This window comes from Hetaerina americana, unplaced genomic scaffold (assembly GCF_022747635.1).
Source record: "Hetaerina americana unplaced genomic scaffold, ioHetAmer1.1.p SCAF_16, whole genome shotgun sequence".
Lineage (NCBI taxonomy): Eukaryota > Metazoa > Arthropoda > Insecta > Odonata > Calopterygidae > Hetaerina > Hetaerina americana.
In genome coordinates, this window is record NW_027286719.1 from 5394756 (window position 1) to 5422727 (window position 27972).

The following is a 27972-nucleotide window of genomic DNA, read 5'->3' on the forward strand; positions in this document are numbered from 1 at the left end:
GGAAACTAAAAAGGGACAGGAAAAGGTAGGGAATGGGGGAGCATGCACTGAAGTGCAGTGATGTCCCAAAGGAGAAGAGAGCCAAATGAGGAGTTTGATTTACTACAAATTGTAGAAATATATAAAAAGGCTCAATATGCTAACAAAATAATCCTGAAGGTTGATATGAAAATTAATGGTAGAGATTTAAAAATTCTTTGCATCCATGCCCTCACATTTAACTCTAGCTTGAGGGTGCAAAATTAACTTCAATAATCGCTGATTGATATGATTTTACTAGGTGACTGCAATGCTCAAATTGACTTCAAACAATATGATGGGGTTGCAGGAGAATTTAGCGGAGAGACTATTAACAGGAATGGCATCTTAGTTGGAGGATCATGCAAAATTCTATCTCTATATATTCTAATTGGCTTTTATCTACATAAAATAATCCAACAATATACTTTGTAGCACCTAACAAAGCAACTAAAGTCTATAATAGAGACATAATTCTAACTCAAACCTCATTAATTAGAGTGAATGATGTAAGGGTCTAAAGGGGAGGGGATCCCGCCTTGGACCTCACTCCTCCTCAAGCAGATTTCCTCTTCACATGAAGAGAAAAGATGTGTGATGAGCAGAGAGAAAGTGGGAAAACAAAGGGTGCTCATTCAAAGTATTAAATGCACTCCTTAAAAGGAGATTTGATATGTGTACCTCATCTATATAAGCTGAGACCATCTAGAAAACTTTTAGGAAAAAACATTTCAGAGAATCAAGGGTAATGAAAGGGATAAGTGAAAGCAGTATGAACACAAAATGGCATGCATCCAGGAAGCAGCTCGTGGATCTCTGGGAAGGGGGATTGAGAAAGGCAGGATTAGTGGCCATGGGAGCGACACACACAAGATTAAGAATGAGCGATTTTGAGAAAAAGGAATGCTTATAGCCAATTACAGGGAACTTAAAAGATAGGAGAGCTTATGAAAAACTAAGAAGATAAGCAGAGAAGGAGGTTAATTCAGCAAAAGGGAGATAATGGTTACAGGTTTGCAAAGAAATCAAGAAAACAATTGCAAGGAGCAAAACTCAAGAAGCCTGAATAGTGCTATCACAAATGAGACAGAATAGGCAAGAAAAGTGCAATATATCCTATTCCACATTATTCTATGTGCAGTACAGTGCATAGTGCAATATATCCACAATGTTCCAAGCGCTGAAATAATGTCATGAGCTCTTGGGGACTCCTGGCCCAGGTAATGCAACATAGTGAGACAAAGTTGACTGATAGCTGTATGCAAGACATACTCTAAGAACAAGTGTGATAAATATTCTAAATACTTTAATGAAGGCCTGCATATGAATCCTCTTGGTCACAGAATCTTTCGGAGAAATCCCGATCCCTCATTGGGGTGCCATGGGAAAAGCTCTTTAAGCAGAGTATGCCATTCATCTAAATAGGTGTCAAATTATGGACCCTTTGGCACCTGGCACTTCTCATTAAGGGTAAGCTGGTGCCAAGTTTCTCTCCATCCTTCCTCCATTCCCTGAACATCCCAAACGACCTGCTCATTCCCCTAATAGCCCCAATGGCCTCAGCTGCAAGGTTGCCTCCCTCTTCATGACTTGTGGCACTGCAATACTCGTCAATCAATCAAATCTCCCCAGAAAACCACAATGACAAAAAACAGCAAAACACATCAAACATAACCGTTTCAGCATTCAGTCCTACATCCTTGGCCATTGGGTTCCTCCTCTTTGAAATCACCATTGTTTGCGATTCCTAAACACAACAGGGACATACTCGTATATTATTTTCCCTTTCTGCACTCATGAAGCAAAAATATGCATAAATATACACATATTAGCATTAACGGTTATTCATTGAATTAAGTCCAGGAAGTAGTTCCTCTCTAATAGAATTTTCAGTCATTTTTATTTTTCTCTTTTTATGAAAATTGTTACATTAAGAAATAAATATAAATAGTATTTAAAAATAGAAATATAGAACATTAGGTGAATGCTTAAAGATTAATACAAATAAAAAATTTGGAACATTAATTCATCCTATCACATTACAATAGCATAAATTTCATTGTTTCAGTGAATTAGTAGACACAATCATAAAATTTACAAACTACAGAAATACTTTCAAATTTTATTTGTAATATGGTCCACAATGATTAAAACCTCCTATATTCTCAGTGATGGAAATTAATCTTAAAGTTACATTAATTTATAGCCCCCGCTTCTTAAAATTCACTGCAGTTTGTCACTTAATTATCTTCATAGTCACCTCATTATTCCTTGAAGTGCATAAGTACAACCTCATACCTCGATGCTCCACCTTGAAGCACCATGTCTATTCTAACCTGGGTGGCACTGGGGGTGGCACAGATGAGGAATATACATCGCCTTGAAGGAGGGGTAGATTAGCAGACGTGATGTTAGCATAGTTTGGAAATTCACTCTCACTGGTGGTGGAGAATGCAGGTGAGCTAGGCACTTTGGGAGAATTCTGATCACCTTCAAACAGGGATTTGTTGGTTTTGCAATCAAAGGTTGTCTCCTCCCCCACATTCAGGCATGTATCATTTTCTTTCATTCCAAGGACACTTGGGAAAATATTTTGAGTATTTTGAATTTTGTTTCTAGGTGTCTCATTGCTTGCACTCCTTGACACCTCGAATATCCTTTCACCTAGAACATTTTCAAAATAGGAAAGTAACATGATAAAAGCATCGGAAATCATTAAAAAAATTTGCTAATGACCCAAGATTTTACTCACCATAAGTGGGAATCTCTTGTGTGGGAGTTATATAATAAGCAGTATCATCTATGTCATTTGGTATTGCGCATTCAGATGGGAAGTTGCGTGGCACTGGATATGGTGGTCGGTTCTGAAATAGGGAAATAAATACTTCACTAATGAGTCTAAGTTAATAGCAATACACCCGATTTAAACTAGATTAATCCAGACTTAATAATCTTGAGGCATATTATCTTTTGATCTAAATCACCTCCAAAGATTCTGACGATTGTGTCCCACATTTGGAAGGCTGAGAAGACAGATTAAGATGGACAGGCCTCGGAGCTGGCGGTGTTTCATAAGAACGTATAGACTTTGCCTTCCCAATTTTTAAAGCTTGTGTACAAGTTGGAAAATCACTTCCAGAGTTGGAGTTGCCATTCTGTATTGTTCCGCTTGCAGAAGCCTGAGAAAGATAGCAAGGATAATGGACGAGTGAAATTGGTACGCATTTTTATGTACTCTCAGCTTTGCCTTTCTTGGGCATGTAGTTAATACAGTATCACATTTGCAGCCAGTGCATCATCAAAAATATGTACTCATCACAGCATTTCAATATCTGCTCTAAGATCAAAAACTTGAGCTTTTCCAAATCTAGATATCAAAAATTAAAGTAATGTGATCCCAGTTTAGTTCAAACTCAAATGATTAAGGAGAGATAGCATATGATGAGCAGTTAATAAAAATATAGTTTTCCATATTACACCATTACAACACTTCATTGAAATAAAAACTTATTCCATCATTTCTTATGCAAGTCTTATGGTTGATAAAAGGCAAAACAGCAAACATGGTGACTATTGAGATTAGATTGGCCAAGTGTTCATCTATTATTAGTGTACCAAAACGATAAAAGAAAAATACAGTGAGAATGAATAAAAGCACCATACAGAACCATGCTTTAAACTAATTGGTGATATGTTCCTTCTCAATACATCTTTATTAATTCCTTTTCATTACTAGACATGAAGTTTCAATCATTTTCTCCCTTTGACTTTTGATTAAGCCAATTAATTTAAGAAAGTCAATGCTTTAAGCTGAAAAATACACTTTGACTCAGCCCCCAAAAATCAATCAATCAATCAATAATATACATACTTACTGTAGTTTTAGGATCAATTCCTAAGTTGTACATCCATTAAAAATGTTTATAAAGAATAGTACCAATTTAGCAGCAGAAATATTTTATCAGCATATGCTAACATATTGGTATTTGCACATATTTGCACATGCTACTGAAAAGTCACTAAATAAAGTAATGATCTCTGAGGAATACATACCACAATTAACCATTCAGTTACTTCCCTGAATTCACCCCAAGCCCAGGAATACCTGGTTTTCAAATCATAATAAATGATCAAGAATAAACTTGGAAAATCTTAGAATATCTAAAGATTTTGACCATAAAGTAATATGCCAGAAAGAACTGGGATTAAGACCTTTTTGTCTTCAGGATCAGAGTGAGTGCCACTGTCTCCAAGACTTGCTCCACTACATCCACTTGCTAAGCTCATCTGTTCTGATGATGAAGAACCTAAAAAATTATTATATGTAGTTTAATAAATTCTACCTAGATTTTGGTCACATATTCAATATTTATTTATGTAATAATTATTAAAATTAAGCAATTTCCAAGCAAATAAAATATGTATGTCGTTATCACATTACCAAATTTGCATTTCTTAAAGGTAGAATGCCAAACCAAACAGTTTGATTTAAGGCATGGAAAAGCGTAAAAGAAACATACTTGTTGCACTTTGTAGGCTCAAACTACTTGATGGTCTATGGTGTGTAGCATCATTGTTTTGACTTTTTGCACAATTTTGACTTGATTTACTTGACACTGATTCTTTCCCATCTGTAATAAAATAAAAACTCAATTAATAACTCATATGAGAAACGTAGACTGGTATAAATACTACAAGGAGCACATTAAGACCACAGACACTCAATTGTAGGACTAATGTTAGGGAAAAAAGATCAAAAATAATAAGCAATCGTACAGTGCAGCCCCTTCTTGAGCAGAAGAATAGTATACAATTCCATCAGGGTGAGCACCTACATAGAGGAGCAGAGGCATTGGCTATGAGGGGAGAGATTCCTGGTGCGGGGCAAGAGGAGGGAGGGAAGTGGGAGCATGATTTGTTGGAGCAATGAGAAGAGTTTTAGTTATGCATTTAGGTTTATGACAACATTTGGAGAAGCAGAGATGATGACAGTTTTTTAGGCCTACTGTGGAAATGCCTTTATTAACAAAACTGTTGATGATTTCATCTTTTTGGTTGTGTACTCAAAGGGGCCCCAAATCAACCCAACTGGAGGATCCGAGGGATAAAAATAGAAAATAAATCATAAAATGAAAGGAATAGGGCATGTTACAGGTTGGGAAACTGCGGGGAAATTACCATATGGTTGTTACAGATGCTGTGTTGATGCAGATGGAGAGTTTCATAGATAGCAGATAGAGGTTTCATTTTTTAAAACAAGGGTCCAACATTTTTACAGGTGAACAAAATTTTGTCCATATTTTATATTGAATTTGAAAACTGGGTGGAACTGTCGCGGTTTGTAAAGATATATATGTACATATTTAAGAGTATTTCAATGAAAAATTTTGGAAGGTATTTGAAATATGTCGCCATCAATTTTGATTTGATAATTCTAAAAAAAAAGTTCATATTACAAGGGTCAATTAAGGAGTTGCCTGACAGTTTGTGGCCATATATCAAATTAATTGATGTGATGCTACCCTAGAACATTTGGCTTCCACTCACAAAAAGGGTAAGTAGTGTTTATAAGGTTCAAATATTTTGGGGTAACGTAATCAGATGTAGTCTTTGATGATATGACCAAAATACATCATGGCTGTAGTGCTTGTATGCTCTTATTCAAACTACTGCTACCAAAGAACTTCTTCCAAATAATCATGCATACTGTCAGCATTAGCATGGGATTAGACCAGAGGGCAGGAAATGGGTCAATAAATACCTCGTAACCACAGTGAGGAACCAGACTTTGTACACAAAAGTGATACTGATGAAGAAGCACATGCATATATGGCACAAGTCACAAATTAGATTGTTTGGAACTTTGCACAGGTATTGCACTTCCTCAATTCATCAATAAAGGTACATAATACACTTCATGAAAAGATTTATACTTCTTTTCTGCATGAAATGCTGCATTTGAATTCAAAAATGTATTTCACCTTCACTTTAGGGCCCCACAATGATGAGCACCATTTACATCTCCTAGTTGTTCTAAATTTTAATTGTATTCCAAATAATCAACCAAAAAATGGTTTTGCAATCCAAAAGAAAGTCAAAACGCATAATTCCGACATTTTGACTCACACACTCACTCACAATGAACTAAGAGAAGAGGAATGGTGGAATCACCAAAAGGCGATATGAAGTCCATGCTTGCTCATCATGGTATTTAAAAAAAATTTATTGTAAATCACCAGGAAAGCTTGTTTACCCCCTATGAGGCTTTTTGGAAATTCAGAGAAAGTATCGAGACAAATTAAACAATGAAAAGATCATTCACTTTCAATTAGTTTTAATCAGGGTTCCCCAGGCATAGGTTTGCAGTGGTATTTTGTCCAGCTCACAAGTTATTGAGCTAATGCCTCATTATTATCCTAGGTAACAATAAATTATTATTTTTATTAAAATATTTATCAGCAAGTTACTTAGCCATATACAATCAATCATATTCCTCCACAGCCTAGATTACAAAATATATGAAGTCACCGATTATAGGTAATGTCTCATCCACCCTAACAAACTTACCAGCCACTGCTTTAGCAATTGATACTTCAAGATAGTAGAAGTCAAGTGCGAAAGTGGAAATGTGAAATTTAAGTACTATATTTCTGAATGAGTCTCAGAGAATATATCAGATATTGCTGTAAAAGCAGAGGTCCTATATTCTTGAGTTTCTTACTGCAATTTTTATTATTACTGACAACTAATATGGTGGAACCCAAGAGCATTTACAGCCTGCAAAATCTACACACCTTGGAGCCCTTTGCAACAATTACTGTTAGTAATAACTTCCCATATTCTTAGTATTTAATATTGCCAATTTGTTTCATTGATCTAAAACATTTTCCAAGCTCTGAATTTTTCTTTTATTTATATATATTAATAAAAGCTGAAGACATAACAATGAATTACCCAAAAATATGTATATGCACTGTGACTCTCCGACAGAAAAATTTCAGCCTTCATTGTTAAATATTTTTATATGGTGGTGGACATAATTTTATTACATTGTAAAATCAGAAATATTCATTTAAATACTTGGCAAAGTAGGAAAATCAGCCTGACATGGTGCATGCCACAATCTCCTCCCGGCACCTCCACCAAAATTCCTTATAATAGATGATTCCTGGGAAAAAATATGAGGTACGTCTGGAAACTATCCACTCATGCAATATTTTGAGGAAAATATCCTCCTTAGAACAATGAGGCCTTGGTCCCCTTCAAAGTACTCCCCTTATGACCTCACACTTATACCAGCATATCTTCCACTTTTAAAAACAATTGGCAAAGTCCTTTTTAGGAATGGTCATCAGCTGCCTCGTTGCATTCTCTTTCATCTCATCAACCGACTGTTGGGGAGACAGAGCCGGTCAGTTTCAGTGTCATAGCCGGAGACCCATGACTCATCTCGGCTATGACCTTTTTTAAAAAGGGTGGGTAATTTTTTGTTGCTTGGAGCAACCTGCAACTGCAGTGCAAAATTATTGATGTTGCTAAAATAAAAGAGAAGGCGATGGGGCAGCTGATGACCATTCCAAAAAAGGATAATGCTGATTGTTTTGAAAAGTGGAAGAGATGCTGGGATAAGTATAGTGTGTGAGGTCCTAAGGGGAGTACTTAGAAGGGGACTAAGGCCTCATTGTTCTATGTAGGCTATTTTTCTCCAAATACTGAATGGCTGGAGCCTTTCTGGAGAGACCCCATACACTATAATGGCACCTACCACAGGCCTATCATAGCATGCAATAAGTTAATTATGACTTATACCTGCCAATCAGAATTATATTTGATTTTACTGGTCTAAGATTTAAATTTCCAGCCACCTATGCAAACCAGCACATAAACAACTTGGGGATATTTATTCCCTGTAAAATTGGCTATGTGATTAAAACCACAGACTACTTCTAACCAAAATTTATTATAGTCTATAAATATGGACACTACATAGGCCCTAGTATAAAGTCATTCATGCCTACCTTTTCCTTTGCCCTTGAAGAAATGCCTTATTCTGTCAAAAGGCGTAGGTCTTTTCATATCATCTTTAATTTTCTTCTGTAGCCTTTCATATTCAAATCGCATTTTATCAAGTTGTTCCTGAAATATTTGATGAAAAAGAAATATTTTTAATTATTATCCAGAGGCAAAGAAGACTACTGCAAACTGTGCTCATGCATACCACGTTTCTTCAGTAAAAAATTAAAAACTGTTATAAAGTATCTTTTATACAGAGATACCTAAGCATTAATTAGGTAAAACATAATGTAAGAGATTTATGTGACTTGAAACTAATAACCTGTTTGTCTTTGAAAGACTGCTGTACGTCATTTCGATTCTTCCAATTCTCCACCAGTTTCTCCACTTCAGCAATCGTAAATACATTATTTTTAAAATCATTAATGATTTCAGCCAACTGATCTTGAACATTGTCCAGTTGCTCTAATGATTTTTTTGTTTCTGAAAAAGAGTACGAAAGACCAATTATTTCAAAGAAATATATCTTAAGTTCATTAAATTAATGTCTGATATTCCATCATAAAAATTAATGATGATTCTTCAATGGTTTCTGCTGAATCTAGAATTAAACCCTCACCCCAAGATCAGTTCCCCGATGTTGCTCTTTAAAATTATATCTCAATGCATTTGTTAATATTACATAGCATTTATTTATTATCATTTCCACATTCCAAAAATTCACTTTTATTTTAATTGATAAACTTTAATTGTTATAGCAAGGGGTGACAGGAGTATTGAAAAAATACAGGTAGAAACATTGTAAGAATATATTATGTAAGTGATAGGATACTATTGGCGTGCAAAAAAGCTGAACGAATGAACTTAGTCATCTACATGACAATCATAGGGAGGAAGGAATTGACAGGACATATGAATAATTAGAGGAATTAATATCTGGTGTCCCCCCAAGAGGAAACATTTGGGATACTGGTGGGGAATGTGGTGGTTAGCAAAGAGAGATATGTGAGTGAGGAAGGGGAATACTGTAAGGAGTGACTACACGGAGAAAGCCATTGATTCTGACAGAGAAATGGTTTATTCACAATGAACCCTTGGTGTTAACACTACAACAGACTTAGATATACATGGAAAATGGACTCAGACATTAGTTGGACCATATTGTGGTCAGGCAGAGATTTAGGAACAAGATAATCAACTTGCACAGTTTCTTGGGAGCTGATGCAGATTCAGATCGTAATTGAATGCAGTGTTATGTCAGATTCAAGATAAAAAAACAGGGAATTGGGATGAGGAAATGGAACATAGCAGATTAACCAGGAAAAGAGGAAGAAAGACCAGGAGACAGTGGAAAAATTTATGACTGAAGATAGGGAGATGGTAAAGTAGGAGACTACTTTTGACAAGTAGGAGACTAATTGAGATAAATGGGAACACCCCCAAAAAGAGAAAACAAAAGCTACAAATGTAACTATTGGAACAAAAAATATGCAAACAACCAGGAAACTATGGTTTACAGATTTGATGATTAGAGAGATAGACAAGAGAAGGACTGTTCACACAAAGTTAGGAAGATGGGAATAAAAAGATATGGATAATAACACACTGAGGCTAGAAACTAATTACAGAAAAGAAGAATAATGGGAGGACTAAAGGCAAGGATATGGAGCGCTCAAAGAGTTCAGGTGAAATGGGTGCGTTGTACAGGAAGGTGAATGAGCTATCAGTCGGTACAAAGGAGATTTCAACACACACTGTCAATGACATCCGGAAAGTTATTAATTGAACCAGGAAAGATTGAAGTGAGATAGAAAACTACACATAAGACCTTTATTGTAAGGATATTAGGCCAGCAAATTTAGGCATAGAAAGACATAGACTAAGCAGATGGGGATACCTTAGGTCCAGGCATACTCATAACAAGATAGTGAGGGCATTATAGGAATTTAATTAATCAAGGGAATTTCAATCAAATTAGCTAGTGAGGATGGATAACATCCCTCTGGATTTGCTTAAGAGTGTAGGAAAAAAGTGGACAGAAGAGTCATATGGGCTAATTTATAGTTTATGAGGAAGGAGTACAGCTAAAAGATTTTACTATATAAGTGTTAGTCCCATCCCAAAAAAGAAATAACCTATATGAAGAATGTAGAACAATAATTATGATTTTTCATGAGAAAAAATAGTACTTAGAATCAACAAGAAGAGGATGGATAGGAGGGTATACACTTATACTTATGATGGGATTTTTTAGATCATTTTGGATTCAAGAAGTAGAGAACTATGCATAAAGCCATTGCCATCATGAGGTGACCATTAGAAAGGAATATAGAGCATAATCAGGATGTATTTGCGTCATGGAGTTTGAGAAGGCATTCGATAGAGTAGATTGAGTGGAATTCATTTGAATGCATTAAAGGAGAAAGGAGTACATTGGAGAGTTGGGCAACCTATCTGCAATCTGTACATGTCTCAGAATAATCAAATGTATGTGGAGATTCAGAAAGGGCAGTGTAGGAAGAGAAGTAAGACGGGTGCCCCTTACAACCTGTTATTTCCTATACACGTATATGCAGAGGCAATGGTTGGACAGACATAGGAAGGGCTGAAGGAATGAGTGAAAGTAGGTAGGGAATCCAGGAAATTAGTTAAGTTTTTGAGGGATAAAGCTCTATTTAGTCAGACAGGCGACGGGTTTAAACCATTGCTGAGCATGTCATGAAGTCTGTGTGATAGGTATGGGGTGAAGATAAATGGAAACAAAAAAGGTCCTGAGGTTTTTGAGAAGGAAGAAGGCTAAGTTAAACATTAGAATTGGAGTGCAAAAGCAAGAGCGTGTAGAACAGTTAACCTACATATAGGTAATCAGAAGGATTGCATTAGGCAGAGGTGCTTTCACAAGGAGAAAGGGGTTAATGACGGAGATGGCAGGTAAGGATGTTACGAAAATATAAGTGAAAACTTAGATTTGGAGCATGGTTTTGTACGATGCAGACACTTGGTAACTGAAGCAAGATGATAGGTGTATTTTTGAGGCTTTTTAAATGTGGGAATGGAGAAGAATGAGAAAGGTTCAGTGGACTGAAAGGAAACAAATAAGGAATTTCTAGGCATAATAGGAAAGGAGAGGGGATTGCTGGGAGAAATCAAAAGCAGGTAGGAAAAATGGAGACATAGCATTTTGATTGGGAATGGGCTGTTGAAGACCATAATAGAGGGGTGAACATTAGGCAAATGAGTATGGGAAAGGGAAATGATTGGCACGTTGGATGAAAAGAAGAGAGGCAGAATAATTGTAGGATTAAAGAAGGGTTTATTGTAGCATATGTTCAGGTAGTGTCTTCTTAGACAATGCAAGAATGTAGAGATGTAAATTTTTGTCTACTGTTAATTTAATCTATCTTAAATGGCTGTCTATTAAATTATAATAATATTGCTAATATTTGATTCTCTTTTTAATGAATCTTTTTAACAAATTCAAAATAACTGAATATGTACCCACCACTCTTTTTTAATCTTTGCTGCAATTCATCCTCTTGTGACAAAGCCTCATCGACAAAAGATAAGTATTGATGCTCACTCTCAGCAGTGTCTACAATTGGTGAATGGCCATTCCCTGTCATAAGCATAAAAAGAATTTCAAAGTGCATTTATAAATTGAAGCACATGTTGCCATTTTAAATATCTTTCTGGCATAAATCTCAAATTCCAATATTTGGCTACAATCTAGGGGTTCACCTAATATAACTTAGGGACTCACAATCATAATACAGGTATGTTCATGTTATGATTGTGAGCCCCTAAATACTAGTCTACAGCTTCCACAAGGATTGGACACACATTGAGGCAAAATGGATTGATTGGTAATATAATAGTGGGAAAAATAGAAGGAGAATTCCATGAGGAAGACCAAGGGACACATACATAGGACAAATTAAGAAGGACATAAAACAGAGAGGATATCAAGGATTGAGGGCATTAGCATTAAATAGAGTAGAATGGAGAACTGCAGTAAACCAATCCTATGACTGAAATACTGATGATGAGCTTCCATAAAAATATGCATTTTGATCACTAGCTGATTTTATGCATGATCAGAACCCAATCACTATATTCATTCACTGCATTCAAAAGTATTTAAGTAAAATTTGAGTCAACTTGATTTTATTCTTGCATGTCTAATAAAAGTTATAGAATGGATACAATATCACTGGTAACATTGGTTCTGAGAAAAGATTTTGGCTGCTATGTAACAGTAATCAACCCGAAGGTTGGTTTGAGAGGTGTGGTTAAAGTAAACCTCATGGCCAGCCCTATATACCTGTAGTCGGTGAAATTCACACATGAGGGTATAGGAGAGAGCTCCTTTCCTTCAGCTCTCTGTGGTTCCCAGGGAAGATCTGGTAGCCAAAAATCATACAGCATGAGTGAAGCTGACAGCATACCCCAATATTACATTTATAGGTGTGATACAGCATGTAACTTTCCAGTAGTCTGCAGACTACATGAAATCCATGGATGGAATCATACACTGGTCAAAGCCAGCCGCAATCACTTCTTGATTGGATGAAAAACGTAGATTGGTGAGGAAACCTTGAGTTTTCATGAGAAATGGAAGTCTAAGGGAGCCAAATCCAGGGGAAGAGGATGGATTTTCCACCATTTCATAATGCAAAACCCTCAATTTTGCCTCTGCCACGACACTTTTGTGGGTAGGTGCGTAGTCCTGATGGAAAATGGTTACTTTCTCTGCAGGCAAGGTCTTCTGTCACAAATTTCTGCATCCATTTTCGTCAGAAGGTTATCATAGCTCTCCCCAGTTATTGTTTTACCTGGTTTTGCTTGAGTGTGAGCAAACGCGGCACCCATCTTGGACACAGCTTTCTCATGTCCAAATTTTCAGTTAATATGCAACGCACCACACTTTTTGAAATTCCTACTATGCCTGCTAGCTTGTGCACTTTCAGTCGATGATCATCCAGTTTCACTCTGTGGATTTTCTTCACCGTTTCTGGAGTCATCACCTCATTTGGAGGACCAATGCGATGCTCGCCATGACAGCTCATACAGCCTCGTTTAAACTCTGCTACCCATTATTTTACCATTGTAAATGAAGGAGCCAACTCACCCAGAGTAGAATCCAGTTCACCTTTTATATTGGTTGGGCTGAGGCCTTTCAAATAAAAGTATTGTATCATGTAACGATGACCAATTTTCTCCATTTCCACAAATTCACTGAAAATGTTCGCTATTGATGGCTGCCAAACAAGTACTAAACAAAATAACAGCTTCAAACTTGCAACATATGCTTTATATATTACATACTTTCTAATACAGTCATATTTTTCAAACAACTACTGCCATCTCTAGGTCAGGCTGGTTATTTCCGGGCCTTGCCATGTAGTATCCTTACTTATTCATCTTAGAATTCTATTGAATTAGAAGTATGAATACTCTGATCTTTTCCCTATAATGGTTTGTTCATGTAAGAAAGAGGAACCATACAAATAAATAATATTACATACACAACATGGTAACTAGTAGACAAAAATTTCATTAATCAATAAGTGGCTATTTCCAAATTATGACAGTATTATAGCTGTTTGTCTGATTGCCAGGTGTTATCAATATAATCCATGTAAGGGTTTTTCAACAGCTAGCCTTGATATTCCTAATTACTTATCTAAATATTAATAATAGGTGGTAAAGGAGGTGGGCAGGTTAAAAATACAATAGATAAATTAACGACTAGACCACAATCAAAAGGCATTGATTTGCTTTCAGAGACTTTGAAGTAAGTTTTTAATTTAGTAAATGAAAATGCAATAAGTATTTTGAGTTTTGAAATTTAATGAGTTAAACGTCGGTAGCGGAGTTAATCTAGCATAATAATGTTGGCACATATGCCTCCCTATGCAAACGGAAATGGAATGGGTTCAACAAAAACAATGAAAAGAAATATTAAGGCATAATATGTAACTGTTTGCAAACATTGCTGTGAACAGGAAATATCCTAATTGGCCACATGCCTTCTTCAAAGTGAGAGAATAATGTGGCTCTGCCTTCCATGAATTTTCCCTTCCCCTCTACTCCCTCAACCATTTCCTTCCAGGCATCCTTCCTATCTCTGATGCCATGCTTCAGAGATAGGAAGATTTGGGGCATTCAGGTGAATGCCCCAAAGGTTTGGAATGCCTAGCTATGCTCAAATATTTCATTGTATTATAAGGCTACACAGTTTTAAGTAAAAATAGTTTCAATTGCACACATTTTGGATGAAATTTAACTGCAAACAATATAATTCTTGTGAGGCAAGACTCCTAATTTTATCAATGATAATCAAGAAACAACAGCACTGAATAATTATCCACTGATAGAGTTCACTCATAATGGTTGGAAACTTTATTCAGAAAGAAAAATTACCCACAGGAGTTTCATTGCTTACCAGATAAAATTTTGAAATGCAAGAATACTTACAATTAAATTTATTTTATAGATTTTTAATGTTCCTCATTACAAATTAGCAATAAGTAGGTACCTGCAGGATGCATTTCCATGTATCCATTCACAACAGTATTAAGGTTTATTTGCATGGCCGGTGATTGCACTCCAAGTATTGTGAGGGGCCTTGCTGATGGTGGCACTTGGTACGTCTCACTTAATGGTCTTGGTTTGTGGTAGTCAGTTTCACACAGGTTCTCTACAAACAAGTGAAAAGTTAAAGGATTCTTTTGAAGACAACATACCTAGGTCTATCTATTATGCTAATAAATTGTTATTGGTATTCTGAGAGTACAAGTTAGTAGTTGGCATACAAATAACCCACTAGACAATACATATTTTTAGCCTCTTTAATAATTTTTAGTAAAATTATTATTAGTAATGAAATGGTAGTAACAAAAATAGTATAGCTGATTATTTGTTCACTTTGGGAAACATTCCACATGCGGAAGTTAATGCAGCAGAAAGGTGCTACAATCTTTCAGCAAATGATTGATGCTGGAGAATGCTAAAGAATATGTAATATACATAGATATACACATGAGTGCTGATAATTTCCTTTTTAAGTCCAAAATGCTGTTTAGGATTTTATATTATTGTGAAATATTAAAAAGAAATAAATGTAATTTAAATCTTCCTCTCACCTGGGGTACTACTTTGGTTTTGGCAAACCATCTTGAGGTAGCTATACATACTGCTGAATTCACTCATTTGCTGCAAAATTAAGATGCATGTTAAGTGGTATTTTTAGATGCTAATTCAAAACAGTTCACTGCTATACATGTGACAGTGGGGCTCAAATCTGTTCAGTTAATAAGGAATTGATCAAAACCAGGTTAGATGAGTTATCATGGCATGGGCGTCTCTTTACATATATTTATTTTTATATAAAATACCTTTTTAGGCAGGATGGGGAGTACACCAAGGGTAAGTAAAAGACCTATACCTACAAAAACCCTTTAGGTAGTTCAACAAGTCCAATTGAGTAAAAATATTCACATTTTAATAGATTTTTTCTCTGGTACACAAAAAATTAAACTTCATCCCCTTTGGCAACTTAGCACGGTAAAAATGCTCACCTCCGTCAAGTATCAACATGTTCCCATAAAACTGTTGTGCCTCAAAAAGAAAGTTATGCACAAATATTGAACCCATGTCTAACGCCCCCCTAAAACTTTTTATCTTAAACTTACAACAGTCACAGTATTGTGTATATAAATGGTGTGATGTTTTATGTTATGCTATTTCTTTTATCATGAAGCTAGTTATGCTTGATTTACTACCATATAGTATTTTGGATGAATTTTTAGAAATGAAATTATTCAAAGCTGAGAAAAAGTATTTTGTGTTATGGCATGGCATAGGTATGGGGATCTAAAACAGATAACCTTCAGGCATGAAATCAAACTATTCAGCTGTAAAAATTTAAGGAAACTGGCCAAATTTTGCAAAACAAATTATCTCATAACACATTCAATTATATATTTAGGACAAATGCATATCTAGGAGTTTATAAACAGAAAAATAAGTAGAAGTTTAAAAACAAATATAATATTGATTATATAATTTATTTTCTGCCAACATGGTACCTATTGATATGAATGAATAGTTGAAAAAAAGAAAAACAGGTAAAACACCCTTAAGAATTACTCAATGATGATGTTCTTACCATTAATTAATCTGCTGAAAAATTCTTATTTATATAGCAATTACCACTTCATGTTTATTATTATTACCTTTTCATAAATATTGTCTTTGAACTTTGATAAATTATAATATCCCAAAAACCTAGGGGTGACCACATCATTTTATTCCTCAATGTGAAAAATGCACCGGTGGCACTACAGGCTCTTGTTTTGAAATAGTTCCATATTTTGCAACTCGACCCCAGGACATCCAAAATCCTTCCAGCCACACCAATGCATCCTAAACATTTTAGGAGTGTTCAAACTTTGAAAAGGTGCATGAGCATATGTGTGATATACAGATATGACCTGAAGAAGGCCGAAAGCTAAAACTTTCTGAAATGCAAGTGTCCTTACACATGCTATTTTATTTTTTGTTCTATTGTGCCATCCCATTATTTTTTTGAAAGATCGGAAAGCTAATATATATATGGATTCTCGAGTTCTCTCCTCTCTATTGGTGGCTGAATCGGGTAGGGATTCTGGGATGCTAAGAGCAAAACACTGGTCGAATGAAAGGTTGTGGGAATTGGCGTGTGAAGGGATAGGAAGCAATACCTACACCACACAAGCTGTCATCCTCAACACATCAAACACTCGATTCCTAACTCTCTCTCTCTCTCTCTCTCTCTCTCTGCGGACACCGAATTTGCAACACAACAGCCACTCTCAACAAATACCTTGGCAATATACACCTTGCACTCCTCATACGGGGTTACCCAGAAAAGCCCCTACGAAATAAAATCCACCACTCCACCCGACCACACACACCACATAAAAACAAACCCACATCTGACACAGGACTCAACCTTTGCACCACCTATTTCCCTGGATCACACAGAGTGAAAACATTCCTTAAAGAACTGTTTCCTATTTTACATGACAATGACGCGACCTCATCCTTACTCCCCAATGCCCATCTATCGCATACAGACGACCCGCCAATCTCAAAAACCTTCTGAGATCCACCAACCCTTTGGCGCAACCCCGTGACAAATTTCCCAATATTTCCCCTACTTGCAACCGCCCCCGATGTAAAACCTGTCCTCTTATTATGCCTACTCCCCTCTCCCTACATCCCCTCATAGCCCCCTCACCTCGTTCCCACGCTAATTGCCTCTCAAAAAATATTATTTATCTTTTATCATGCAAACATTGCACTTCCTTTTACATAGGTGAATGCATTACCCCCTTATCCATCCGAATGAATAATCACCGGTACTTCTGCAATTCTGCCTCACTCTCTTCTCTTCCTATCCCTTCATACGCCAATTCCCACAACCTTTCATTCGACCAGTGTTTTGCTCTTAGCATCCTAGAATCCCTACCCGATTCAGCCACCAATATAGAGGAGAGAACTCGAGAATCCGCCTACATATTAGCTTTCAGATCTTTCAAAATTCCCACCCTTAACCGCCATCCATATTTTCCCTCCCAGCATTCCCTGCACCACACCTCCCCTCCCCGTCCATACCCCTTACCGCTCTCCAGCATATTTTCAGTCCTACTTGAAGAAGGCCTCGGAGAAGGCCGAAAGCTCCAACATTTTACCATGTGAGTGTGCTGTTAAATGTTACTATTTTATTTGTGCTCTATTGTGCAGCCCCATTATTATTCTGCTTGTGCGAGTGTTTATAATCATATATATATATATATATATATATATATATATATATATATATATATATATATATATATATATATATATATATATATATATATATATATATATATATATATATATGTGTGTGTGTGTGTGTGTGGGTCGTGGTAGTCCAGTGGGTAGAGCGTTGGACTGCTGACCGGAGGGTCCCGGGTTCGATTCCCGGGCAAGGCACTCTGGGCACCTGCAACTCCACCCAAGCTATGTGATTTTTAGGGTAACAGGTCTACCTGGGAAACCATAACCGGCATAGGGAAAGGAACTGGCCCCCTTTCCCTGATGTGTGAATTTCACACGTCGTCGGGCTTAGTATTGGGTGAACTCTACCATCACCTACTAAACCGACCATCGGGTTGATTACTGTGGGTATGGTTTTTTATTTATACATATATTTATATATATATAAGTCTCATGGATGTGAATAATAATTCAAATGAAGGAGCGAAATTGCATCAGCGAACAATATGTACTCTAGCTATCTACAAGTGCCACAGAGTAAGTCCCAGAAGATATGGATCTTCTATATCAATGTTTATTCATCATAGAATCCCAGAAATTCATCACCACAGCAAAATCATTCCTGCAGTCATTCTCACTTTCCTCATACACAATGCCATCTTGAATTATCTTCATCTGTTGCATTGCTACTTCCACAGTTTTAAAAAGATATTAGAATGGTCTCAATTTAGACTTTCTTCCAAAACTTTTTCAACCAATCACAGATATTAGAAATTGACAGCTTTTCCATTCTTCCCATCAGAGTGACATCATGAGTTGGTGCCTAACAATCTATCTGACTCATTTAAGTGGCAGTGTTTGTGATATTGTAGTAGTGCTCTGCATGCATAGACCATTTCTCTTCAAGAATCACTTGCAATATGGCATTATCTCAAAAAAATTCACAATAAAAAAACCAATTGCTAATTATATTGCTTCAATTAAATCATTTTGGTTGAAACAGTAAGCCTATTCTTCCTGTAGTTTATTATCCAGGTCAGCTATTACTATCATCAGCTCTTATCTTAATGTATCCATGAGGGTAACATGGGAAAGGTTAGAGGCAAAAGTGAATGTAGGTTGGGAAGACATACAAGGCATATTGTAAAAGTAAGGGCCATTTTCTTATATTTTAATGATGGTCGATCAGAACAAAGATATACGATAGATAAAGAATCACCATCATTTGATTGTTTCCGAAGCTGCTGAAGTTATTGCTTTGATTCAGTAGTCGCTTGCCTGGCAGTGAATGCTGTTAAAAATGCCTGCAAAAATCATTGCTCCCTCACATGGCAAAGTCACTGCTGTGATTCAATTTTTGAGTGCATTAGGATCATCAGCTGCCCCAATTCATCAGAAAATGCGCCATATTTTCGGGCCTAGAGCAATGGGTGAAAGACAGGTTAGACGGTGTCGTTAAGTGGAAGAGAATAAATTTGTGATGATTTCATGGCAAGATTGAAATTTGTTCAATTCAATTGGTCACTTAGCACCATTAGTCGCTCACCAATGGTCAATTAGTAATCAGTTGTCAGTTGTAAATATTTTGACTAAAACAATTTCATTCTGCCACACTTAAAGATCTATCATTTTAATATATTTTTTTGACATTTAATTAGAAAATCCAAGTTAACTCATTTAATTCATGTTGCTTTGAGAGAATTGGAGCAGTACTTCGAAATAATAATTTAGGGCTGGTCAAACATACATATTTCAAATGATATTGTTAAGATTTGATCATTAAAGAATGCAGGAGGACCACAAAATTTACAATCGCATTACTTGAATTTTGTCTTTTATATATTCTGTGGAATGGTACCATTTTTCTTCTTTACAGCGATAACTCTCTTTGCATTCACAGTGAGTAATGGTTTACCATTTTTAGAGCTGACTAAAATATTCAATATTCAGAATAAAATCTGAGGAATGACATTAATGGCCTGAAGTTAGTTAAAATATCTCACAGAATGACTTTCAATTTAATTTTGTCCTTTGCAAATTTCCATGCCACTATGGCAAAATATGTATTGATTGCAGCAACTGGAGGGAGCATCCACATTTTAATAACCTCAATTATTTTTAATAAAATTGCCAACAAGGCCATATCTCATGTAACCATTTTAATAATGGATCCTCACATTTTATAATGAAAGTGATTTCTCTCCAGATAATATTTGCCTAGTTCTCCATCATATTTTACTATCCCTTTCCTGACTTTATAACATCTGCTTAAATTATTTCCCCCTTCATATTAACACTAGCTATTTCTAGTCTAGCTGAATATTCCCAGTAGCTAGCTAGCTACTAGGAATATTCAGTACTCAAGAAAAGTTATCGCCAAGCCTTACAGGGTGCTAAAAATTCTTTCAACAACCATACACTTACCAATGCAGACAATAAATCTAGAGAGATTTGGAAAATTATTAACTAATCCAAGGGTCCACATAATTTACAAGATCTTCAACTGCAGGATTCTGCCGGTAATGATATACCAGATTACTGTAAAATGGCCTCCATTCTGATTGACTTCTACCTATCCCATCAAAATCCCACCGTTTCAGTCAATTCAGCTAATTATTCTCACATTCCTAACTCATGTAATTCATTATATATATTCCCATGTTCAGCCATGGAACTGACCAACATAATCAATAAATTCCCTAACAAATTTAGTCCTGGATTAGATGACATCCTAGGGATAGTCATAAAAAGGTCATTTAATGCCATTAAGGATCAGCTGCTGTTCTTAATTAATGAATACCTAAAAACTGGAATTTTCCCAAGCCCTCTTAAATCAGCAAAAATCGTGCCAATATACAAAGGGAAAGGTTGCAAAATGGCAATGAATTCTTATAGACCAATATCCCTGTTGAACCAGTTGGGGATAATATTTGAAATAGTTTTTTATCATTGTCTAGTATCATATCTTGAAACATATAACCTAATATCCACATCTCAACATGAATTTAGAAAAACAAGGTCCACTACAACAGCCACATATCACATGGCGAATCAAATACTTTTAGGATTGGATAATAGAACTGAAACTTCAGGATTATTTTTTGACTTTGTCAATCATCAGTTACTCTTGTATAAACTGAAATGCTACGGTATAAGAAGCACACCCTACAAATGGATTGAATCATATCTAAGTGAACGGCATCAGTATGTTGAGCTCTCAAGAAATGGCTCCAAATTTGTTTCTCCTGGTAGATAAGTAACCTTGGGTGTTCCCCAGGGTTCTGTACTTGGTCCTATTTTATTTTTAATTTATATCAATAATCTACCAGATAAGCTTAATTTCATTAAGGGAATAGACCCAATACTGTATTCTGACGATACAAATATCATTGTGTCAGCCTCCTCAGGACACAGTTTGACAGAAAGAGCAGCTCAGATTTTGAATTCTGAAGTAGCTCAGATTTTCAATGAATGGTGTCTTCTTACTGCCTAAAACCCAATTTAAATAGGTCCAGCCTGATTTATTTCACTAATAAAAACAAAGTTTCCACTGCAATCTCAGTAGATCTAGAAGGTGTGAGCATTCCCTAAAATTCCAGCACCCAATTCCTGGGAGTAATCCTGCATAGAAACATGTCTTAGGAGGAACACATTTTCAAATTACATAGAAATTTAAGCTCCCTTTGCTTCCTCATAAGAAATATTAGATATTGTGTAAATTTAGAGGTCCTTCTATCCATTTACTACGGTGAATTTTATTCTCGTGTTACTTTTAGTATCCTCGTCTGGGGTTCCTCTCCCCATGTGGGCATAATCTTCAAAATCCAAAAGAGGATTATACATATTATGAGCAATGCTCCTTGCAATGCACCATGTAAACCTATCTTCAAAAGACTTGGTTTATTACCAATACCTTGCATATATATATTTAATGCCATCTTGCATGCAAAGGGTAATATTTCTCAGTACAAGTCCAACCACAATTACTATAGTCACTATACAAGGACCTGCAATGACCTGCACCAACCATTTGTCAGAACACAATACTGCTCATGGGCCCAAAGCAATGGCCTTAAGGTTATTCAATAAACTTCCCCATGAAATCAAATATGAAACAAAAGTACCTGCTTTCAAGGAAGCTGTTCAACCTATTGAAATATGTTCTATTCTGTAAATGAATACCTGGATGTCACTACGCATCAATTCCGGCTTAACCAATTAATATGTAATTGTTTTAATGTATTGGTATATATATATATATATATATATATATATATATATATATATATATATATATATATATATATATATATAAATTATAAAATTTTGAAATTTATATCTGATGTGTCCCATATTTGTGTATGTATGAATATGTAACAAATCTCTGGAAAAATTAAAGAAAAGCTAATTTTTAAAACATCCTAGAACAGTTTTTAAACATATTTTAAATATTATATGCCCTGAACTGTTGGGAAGGAAATCTAAGAATTCAAAAATTCAAGGATGCATAGTATGTTAATATTATTCGAACACCAAAAATGTTGGTAGATGCATAAGTACCTCAATCACTAGCTGCCCAATGTCTGAAGATTTCATTTTTCTCTTTTTGAGTCTATACAATGTAAAATATAATGCACATAGATAACAGTATAGATAAGTAGTTGTAAACCAAAACTGAATGACTCATAAAAAAATAAAAGAAAATGAGCTCTACGGCCTTGTAAATTAATAAAATAAAAATAAAACTCCTATAGCCGTAAAAAGTTCATAATATATTAACTTGATTATGCCATAATAATTTACTATGGCTATAAGTGTTTTTTTTTCATTTTATGAATTACTAATGACTATGCACATTACTTCAAGAGTAATTTTAGAAAGAACGTATTTTTTTAATACTTTTGAAGCAGACATGTAAAAGAGCATGTATAATTTTAAATTATATAATTCATATAAGAAAATCCTTACTGATAATTGGATGTCTTTTAATGAATATCCCTTCACTGTTGGCTTCTATAAAGGAGATGAAAGCCCTGCCCAATAACCAGAACACTGACACAATTGAGTAGATTAAATGCTGCAATTTAATTATTTGCACTTTGCAGAGAATATTAATTTTTCAAAAATAAATAACAATGACATTCCTTTCCACATAATCATTACAATAATACATATGCTGACAATTTGGTGATGAAAAGCCTGCTCTTTGGGGTTTTTTCCTGCTGAATTTATTTTTTATTATAACCATTTCATCTCATAACTCCTGTTTAGAATGTCAGTGGCACTTTCAAGCCAATATGACTACCATTCGTATAGACAACAAAAAAGGGCCCCAATGAGTAAACTCTTCATCAATGTCATAACTTCATGGAATTCCTCATAATACCTGTAATTAATACTTGGTTCTGATATCTGAATAAGGTATTACTTCTTTACACCAACAATTTGTGTTTAAACTCAAGAACACATTTTATTGTGCTTGGGAGCTCAGTTGGAATTTTTCTTAAAATGGTCAATAATTCATGGTCATACAACCACCAGTTACTTAATACATGCATTAAAACTCGAATCACCATAATACCACTTTTTATTAATCTGGAGCAAGCAAATGGTTTTTATTTTTTTTAGAAAAATGATACAATTTGATAATGGGAAGCTCAAATTTACATCACGATGTTACGGAGTTTTGAGGTTGCTCCAAGGGCATTGAATCCTATACAGCTAATTCTGCATATTTTTCTTAATAATTAATGAGTTTTCCCACAGTAGAATATTTATTTTTGGTTTAAGATTGTGATAATATTTGAGACCTATCATAATAAATGAGACTGCACTGCCATAACCTGCTTTTTTTCATTATCAAACCCAACTATTTTACTTAATATGAAGGAAGTAGGTAGATCATTCTGAATCACATCTATAGTATGACATTCAAATACAATTCGATTAAAATTTTCTACAGCCATTTCCACCACTTTCTAGAGATAGAACATTCAAAATTTCCACAAACTTCAGACAAATTGGGAACTTCTCACATTTATTTGAGGTTTTTAAAACTCAAAAAGGGTAAAAGAAATGGACATTAATCATAGAGCCTTTTTAATTGGAAATGAGCTCCCAAACCCACCACATAATCCTGCTATTGTTGTCAAGAAACACCCTGTATTGTTAACTAATAGATAGGCCATTTAGAAGCTCTCTTCCCATGGGAAAAGCAAAATGCAAATGCAGAGTTTAGTGCTCCGCTAGTGCCATCAAATGTTTGCAGTGCGGTACACACTTAGTAAATATAAATTCTCATTTTTCAATTTTTTTTCACATAAGTCCTTTCATTTGAAAACTACTTGGTTACCCATGGAATAATATGTATTGATTCCCGCATGCTGGTAGAAAATGTTGTCAATGTCCATCTCTCTCTCTGCACGTCCAATGATCACTAAGAACTATTGACAACCAGCTTAATGATGTACATAACAAAAAGTTTTGGGGAATATTGCATCATGTACTTTGTGGCCAGCATTCCAGTAATAAACAATTAATGTTAATGCGCACTCGATTAATGAGAAAAGAACAAAAAAGCAGGAGTTAGGCGACCAACACAACTTATAAAGCAAATCACATCCTTGAAGCAATGACCAATTCAATCATTACTCTGGTCTATTTCTAGTGGAATTGCTTTCATCACTACTATACCAACTAATAGTAAGTAGCAACTATGGTTATTGAAACCAGCAAGATATGACAGTCACCACCCAAAAAACACCACTCATCAAGGGCTTTCTCTTCTTGGATGGAACACCCAATGTCAATTACTTAAAAAAAATTTACCAAGTATCCTTTTAGAGAATTAGCCAATTTGGTGTGCCCTGCCTTCTCTGCCATTTCTCCTGGCGTCAGTTCACATACATTCCTCATATCACAAGCGTGCTCTCCTCCAGGACACTCAAGTAGCTGCCATGACAATTTCTCCAGTCCAAATCTTGCCGCAAAATGGAGAAGTGTTGGATATTCTTCACTCCCTTAAAAGTTTAGACATGAAGCTGTATTAATATGTTGTTTTCTGCCATATTTGTAGATATACAATCATCTAACAAAGGTTCAGACCAACCCTTAATGGCTGGTGCAATGGTTGGGCATGGTGTTTTCAGCAAGACTTCAGCACATTCACTGCCACTCTTTAGCAACTAAAATATGTCTGTGTGCCCAGAGCATTGAATAACATAGACATTAAATAGGCTTACACAGGATAGCTGTCAAAAAGAGACCACCGATCTTCATAGCAAGCATATATTTTCATTATCATTATTAACATGATGTAAAATGAAAATATTATCTTCGTTCTGAAAATTCCATGCCATTGAATCCAGCATAATAACAGAGGTAGTTGGTAAATTATTAGAACTGTGGTCACAAAATCAATGATCACAGACTGTGCTATGGATGGTCACCTAAGAGTTAGAAATTGCATTCATGCAAAAACAATTTTATCATGGGCACCAACAAATATTCTTTTGAGTAGTGAATATTTTAGATCTACAAAAATTTAAAATACTCACTTTTGGAAGTAAATATGTTACATCAATAGAAATATTCTCCATCTCCCCAAATGTAATGCACAGAATGACAGATCTACAGGTATTCATGTACATGTGGGTGGTTCAATGACTCCTGAGAAAATCCAAGAGATGTTGGTGCTCATAATATTGGGAAAGGTTTGATTTTAGGGAGCCTCATCTCAAACTGAACTGCTGTTAAAGTTTCAGCTCAATCCATCTCATGGTTTCATTTTCATAGTTGATTAAAAAAAAACATTTCTTTATTTAAAAAAATGAGCTTCATTCAGTGATTAAACACTTCTTTTTTAAGGGCTTAACATCAAAAGAGATGTAATCTGAGTTGGATGAAGTTCATTGCACATCTGCTTCTGTGCTTAAAACTGTTTACAACTGGGTTAAAGAGTTTAAATGGGGCCATATATTCACAAATGATGAACATCACTCATGATGTCCAGAGGAAGTGACTTCCTCAGAAATGATTGACATAATCTAGGAAATGATTTTTAGAGATCGACAAATCAAAGTTTGCAAAATAGTTGAGGCCACAGATAGAGAGATACAGTATCACATTGTACATTATTTCCAATTTTTTGACAAAAATTGGGTGCTAAAAAAAACTCAGCAAAATGGGTGCTGCAATTACTCTCAGCAGAGAATAAATGCAATCCTGTGGCCAATTCGGAGGCTGGTTTTGCATTTTTCTATCGCAATAATGATGAGTTTCTGTGCTAATACATTACGGTGGACAAATCATGGATAAATCTGATGGTTTTGAGGCTACACTTTGTGAATATTCATGATCACTGAATAAATAAACTTAGTATTTTTTCACACACTACCACTGCGACAAAGAAACATTCAAAACAGTGGGCTTCTAAAGGTGATCCAGCTACGAAGAAGGCAAAGGCAGTGAAATTAGCCAAATAGATGATGGCCACAGCAATTTGGGGTGCACACAGAATCATTTACATCGATTACTTGTAAAAAGGACAAATGATTAATTGAGCATATTAACGCATCATTATAGCACAAGTTGAGCAAATAAATCATGATGAAATGTCCTCATTTGGAAAAGAGAAAACTCTCTCCCATAAAGACAATGTACAGGTGCAGACGTGCACAATTTCAATGGTGAAAATTATGGCCTTAAAGTTTGAATTGTTACAATATACACCAAATTCACCAGACTTGGCCACCAGTGGCCTCTTCTTATTTCCAAGCTTAAAAAAGTGACTTGGCACAAAATTATTAAAAGTTGAAGAATTGTTCAGAAAAGTTGACTGAGCTAGAAGCAGATGTATTGATACATAAAAAAATAAACTGGAAATAATTTGTTTTGCTAAATTTTCTGAATGACTTATTGAATGAACCACATAGAAAATATGATCAGAAGCTTGTGCAATGGTGTTTCTGATCAAATGCCAAAGTAAATTCTCTGAAGTTCCCACTGCATCAGAATTAAACTTCTTTTGGAGACCTCAAGTTGAAAGCAAACCCTTACCACTAAATTCATTAACTTCCTATTGAAAACAAATTACTCTTGAGATTTTCCATGCACCAGTCATTGACCATTTGCTCAATAGGATATGTATAACATAAAAAATATACTTTAAAAATAAATTATCAACATACAAAATTATCCTTATGTGCCCGTGCATTTTAATGTGTGAATAACACTCATCCCAATAGAAAAATAGTAAATGGAAATCTTACTTGAGAATGGCCTTTGGGGTATTGCTGTAGGAGCTGCATTCAGGAGGTTGAAGTGGGGAGGAATATTTCGCTGGAATGCTGACAGGAGGAAGCTATCCAGTTGATCCCTGTCTCCTGGACTAAACCCTAAGGTCTGAAATAGTTTTAAGATAATTTACATTTTCCCTTTTAAAGTTACCACCTGAAAATTTAATATTTGTGACCATATAATGTCTTACAATTAGAAGAAACTGGACAAAGAGAGCTAACCCAATGCTCCAAAAGTGTAACAGCAGTATTACCTTTTTATATATTCTGGGAACCAGTGATATATGACTCTGTCACTGGAGTGGTACCATTAAATTATATGCTCCCCAAAAAGGATGGTCATTAGCTATTATTAGGTTCCCAGAGCTTTCATTGTGCTACTTTTACTTTAAAATCTTATATTAAATTGAATACTTTGAACAGTTTATGCTACATTTAATGTCAATACTACCAAATTGAATATATCAATCAGATTTGTCATCAGAATAACTCAAATGTAATCAAGAAATAAAAGTCCCCATTAGGAAATCAAAGGAAGGGAAAGAATGAAATTTTACTTTTCAAAGAAAAAAACTTAACTCGTGAATTTATTATAAAGACAATAATATCTATTGACTCCAAATTAACCAGTGTAATCAAGAGTGATTGACTCAAGACTGATTTGATAGGTTATTGAAATGATCACCATACAAAGGTTGGAAATCCTAAAAAACTATCCATCTCAAATTTTGGTAAGAATTTGAGATGTCTGAAAGGATGGCCACAAGGCCAATCACGAATGGCCAGAAATACCATTGGATGGCATAGGCTTGAGGATGCCTAGTATTCCCCTGAAGGC

At 35.4% G+C, this 27972-nt stretch overlaps 1 protein-coding gene across 1 annotated transcript in view; it reads right to left on the reverse strand.

The window, feature by feature from the left end:
• Positions 1-2041: 2041 nt before the first annotated feature.
• Positions 2042-27972, reverse strand: part of stumps (DBB domain-containing protein stumps) — a 59119-nt gene continuing 33188 nt past the window's right edge. Inside the window, exons 7-18 of the mRNA XM_071584045.1 lie at positions 27108-27240; positions 24667-24857; positions 15177-15246; positions 14570-14731; positions 11534-11647; positions 8354-8514; positions 8037-8154; positions 4539-4649; positions 4231-4325; positions 3003-3197; positions 2771-2882; positions 2042-2682 (exon numbers count right to left, since the gene is read on the reverse strand). Coding sequence (XP_071440146.1) covers positions 2345-2682; positions 2771-2882; positions 3003-3197; positions 4231-4325; positions 4539-4649; positions 8037-8154; positions 8354-8514; positions 11534-11647; positions 14570-14731; positions 15177-15246; positions 24667-24857; positions 27108-27240 — 1800 coding nt within the window. The 3' untranslated portion in view covers positions 2042-2344. The remainder of the gene's footprint in view (positions 2683-2770; positions 2883-3002; positions 3198-4230; positions 4326-4538; positions 4650-8036; positions 8155-8353; positions 8515-11533; positions 11648-14569; positions 14732-15176; positions 15247-24666; positions 24858-27107; positions 27241-27972) is intronic.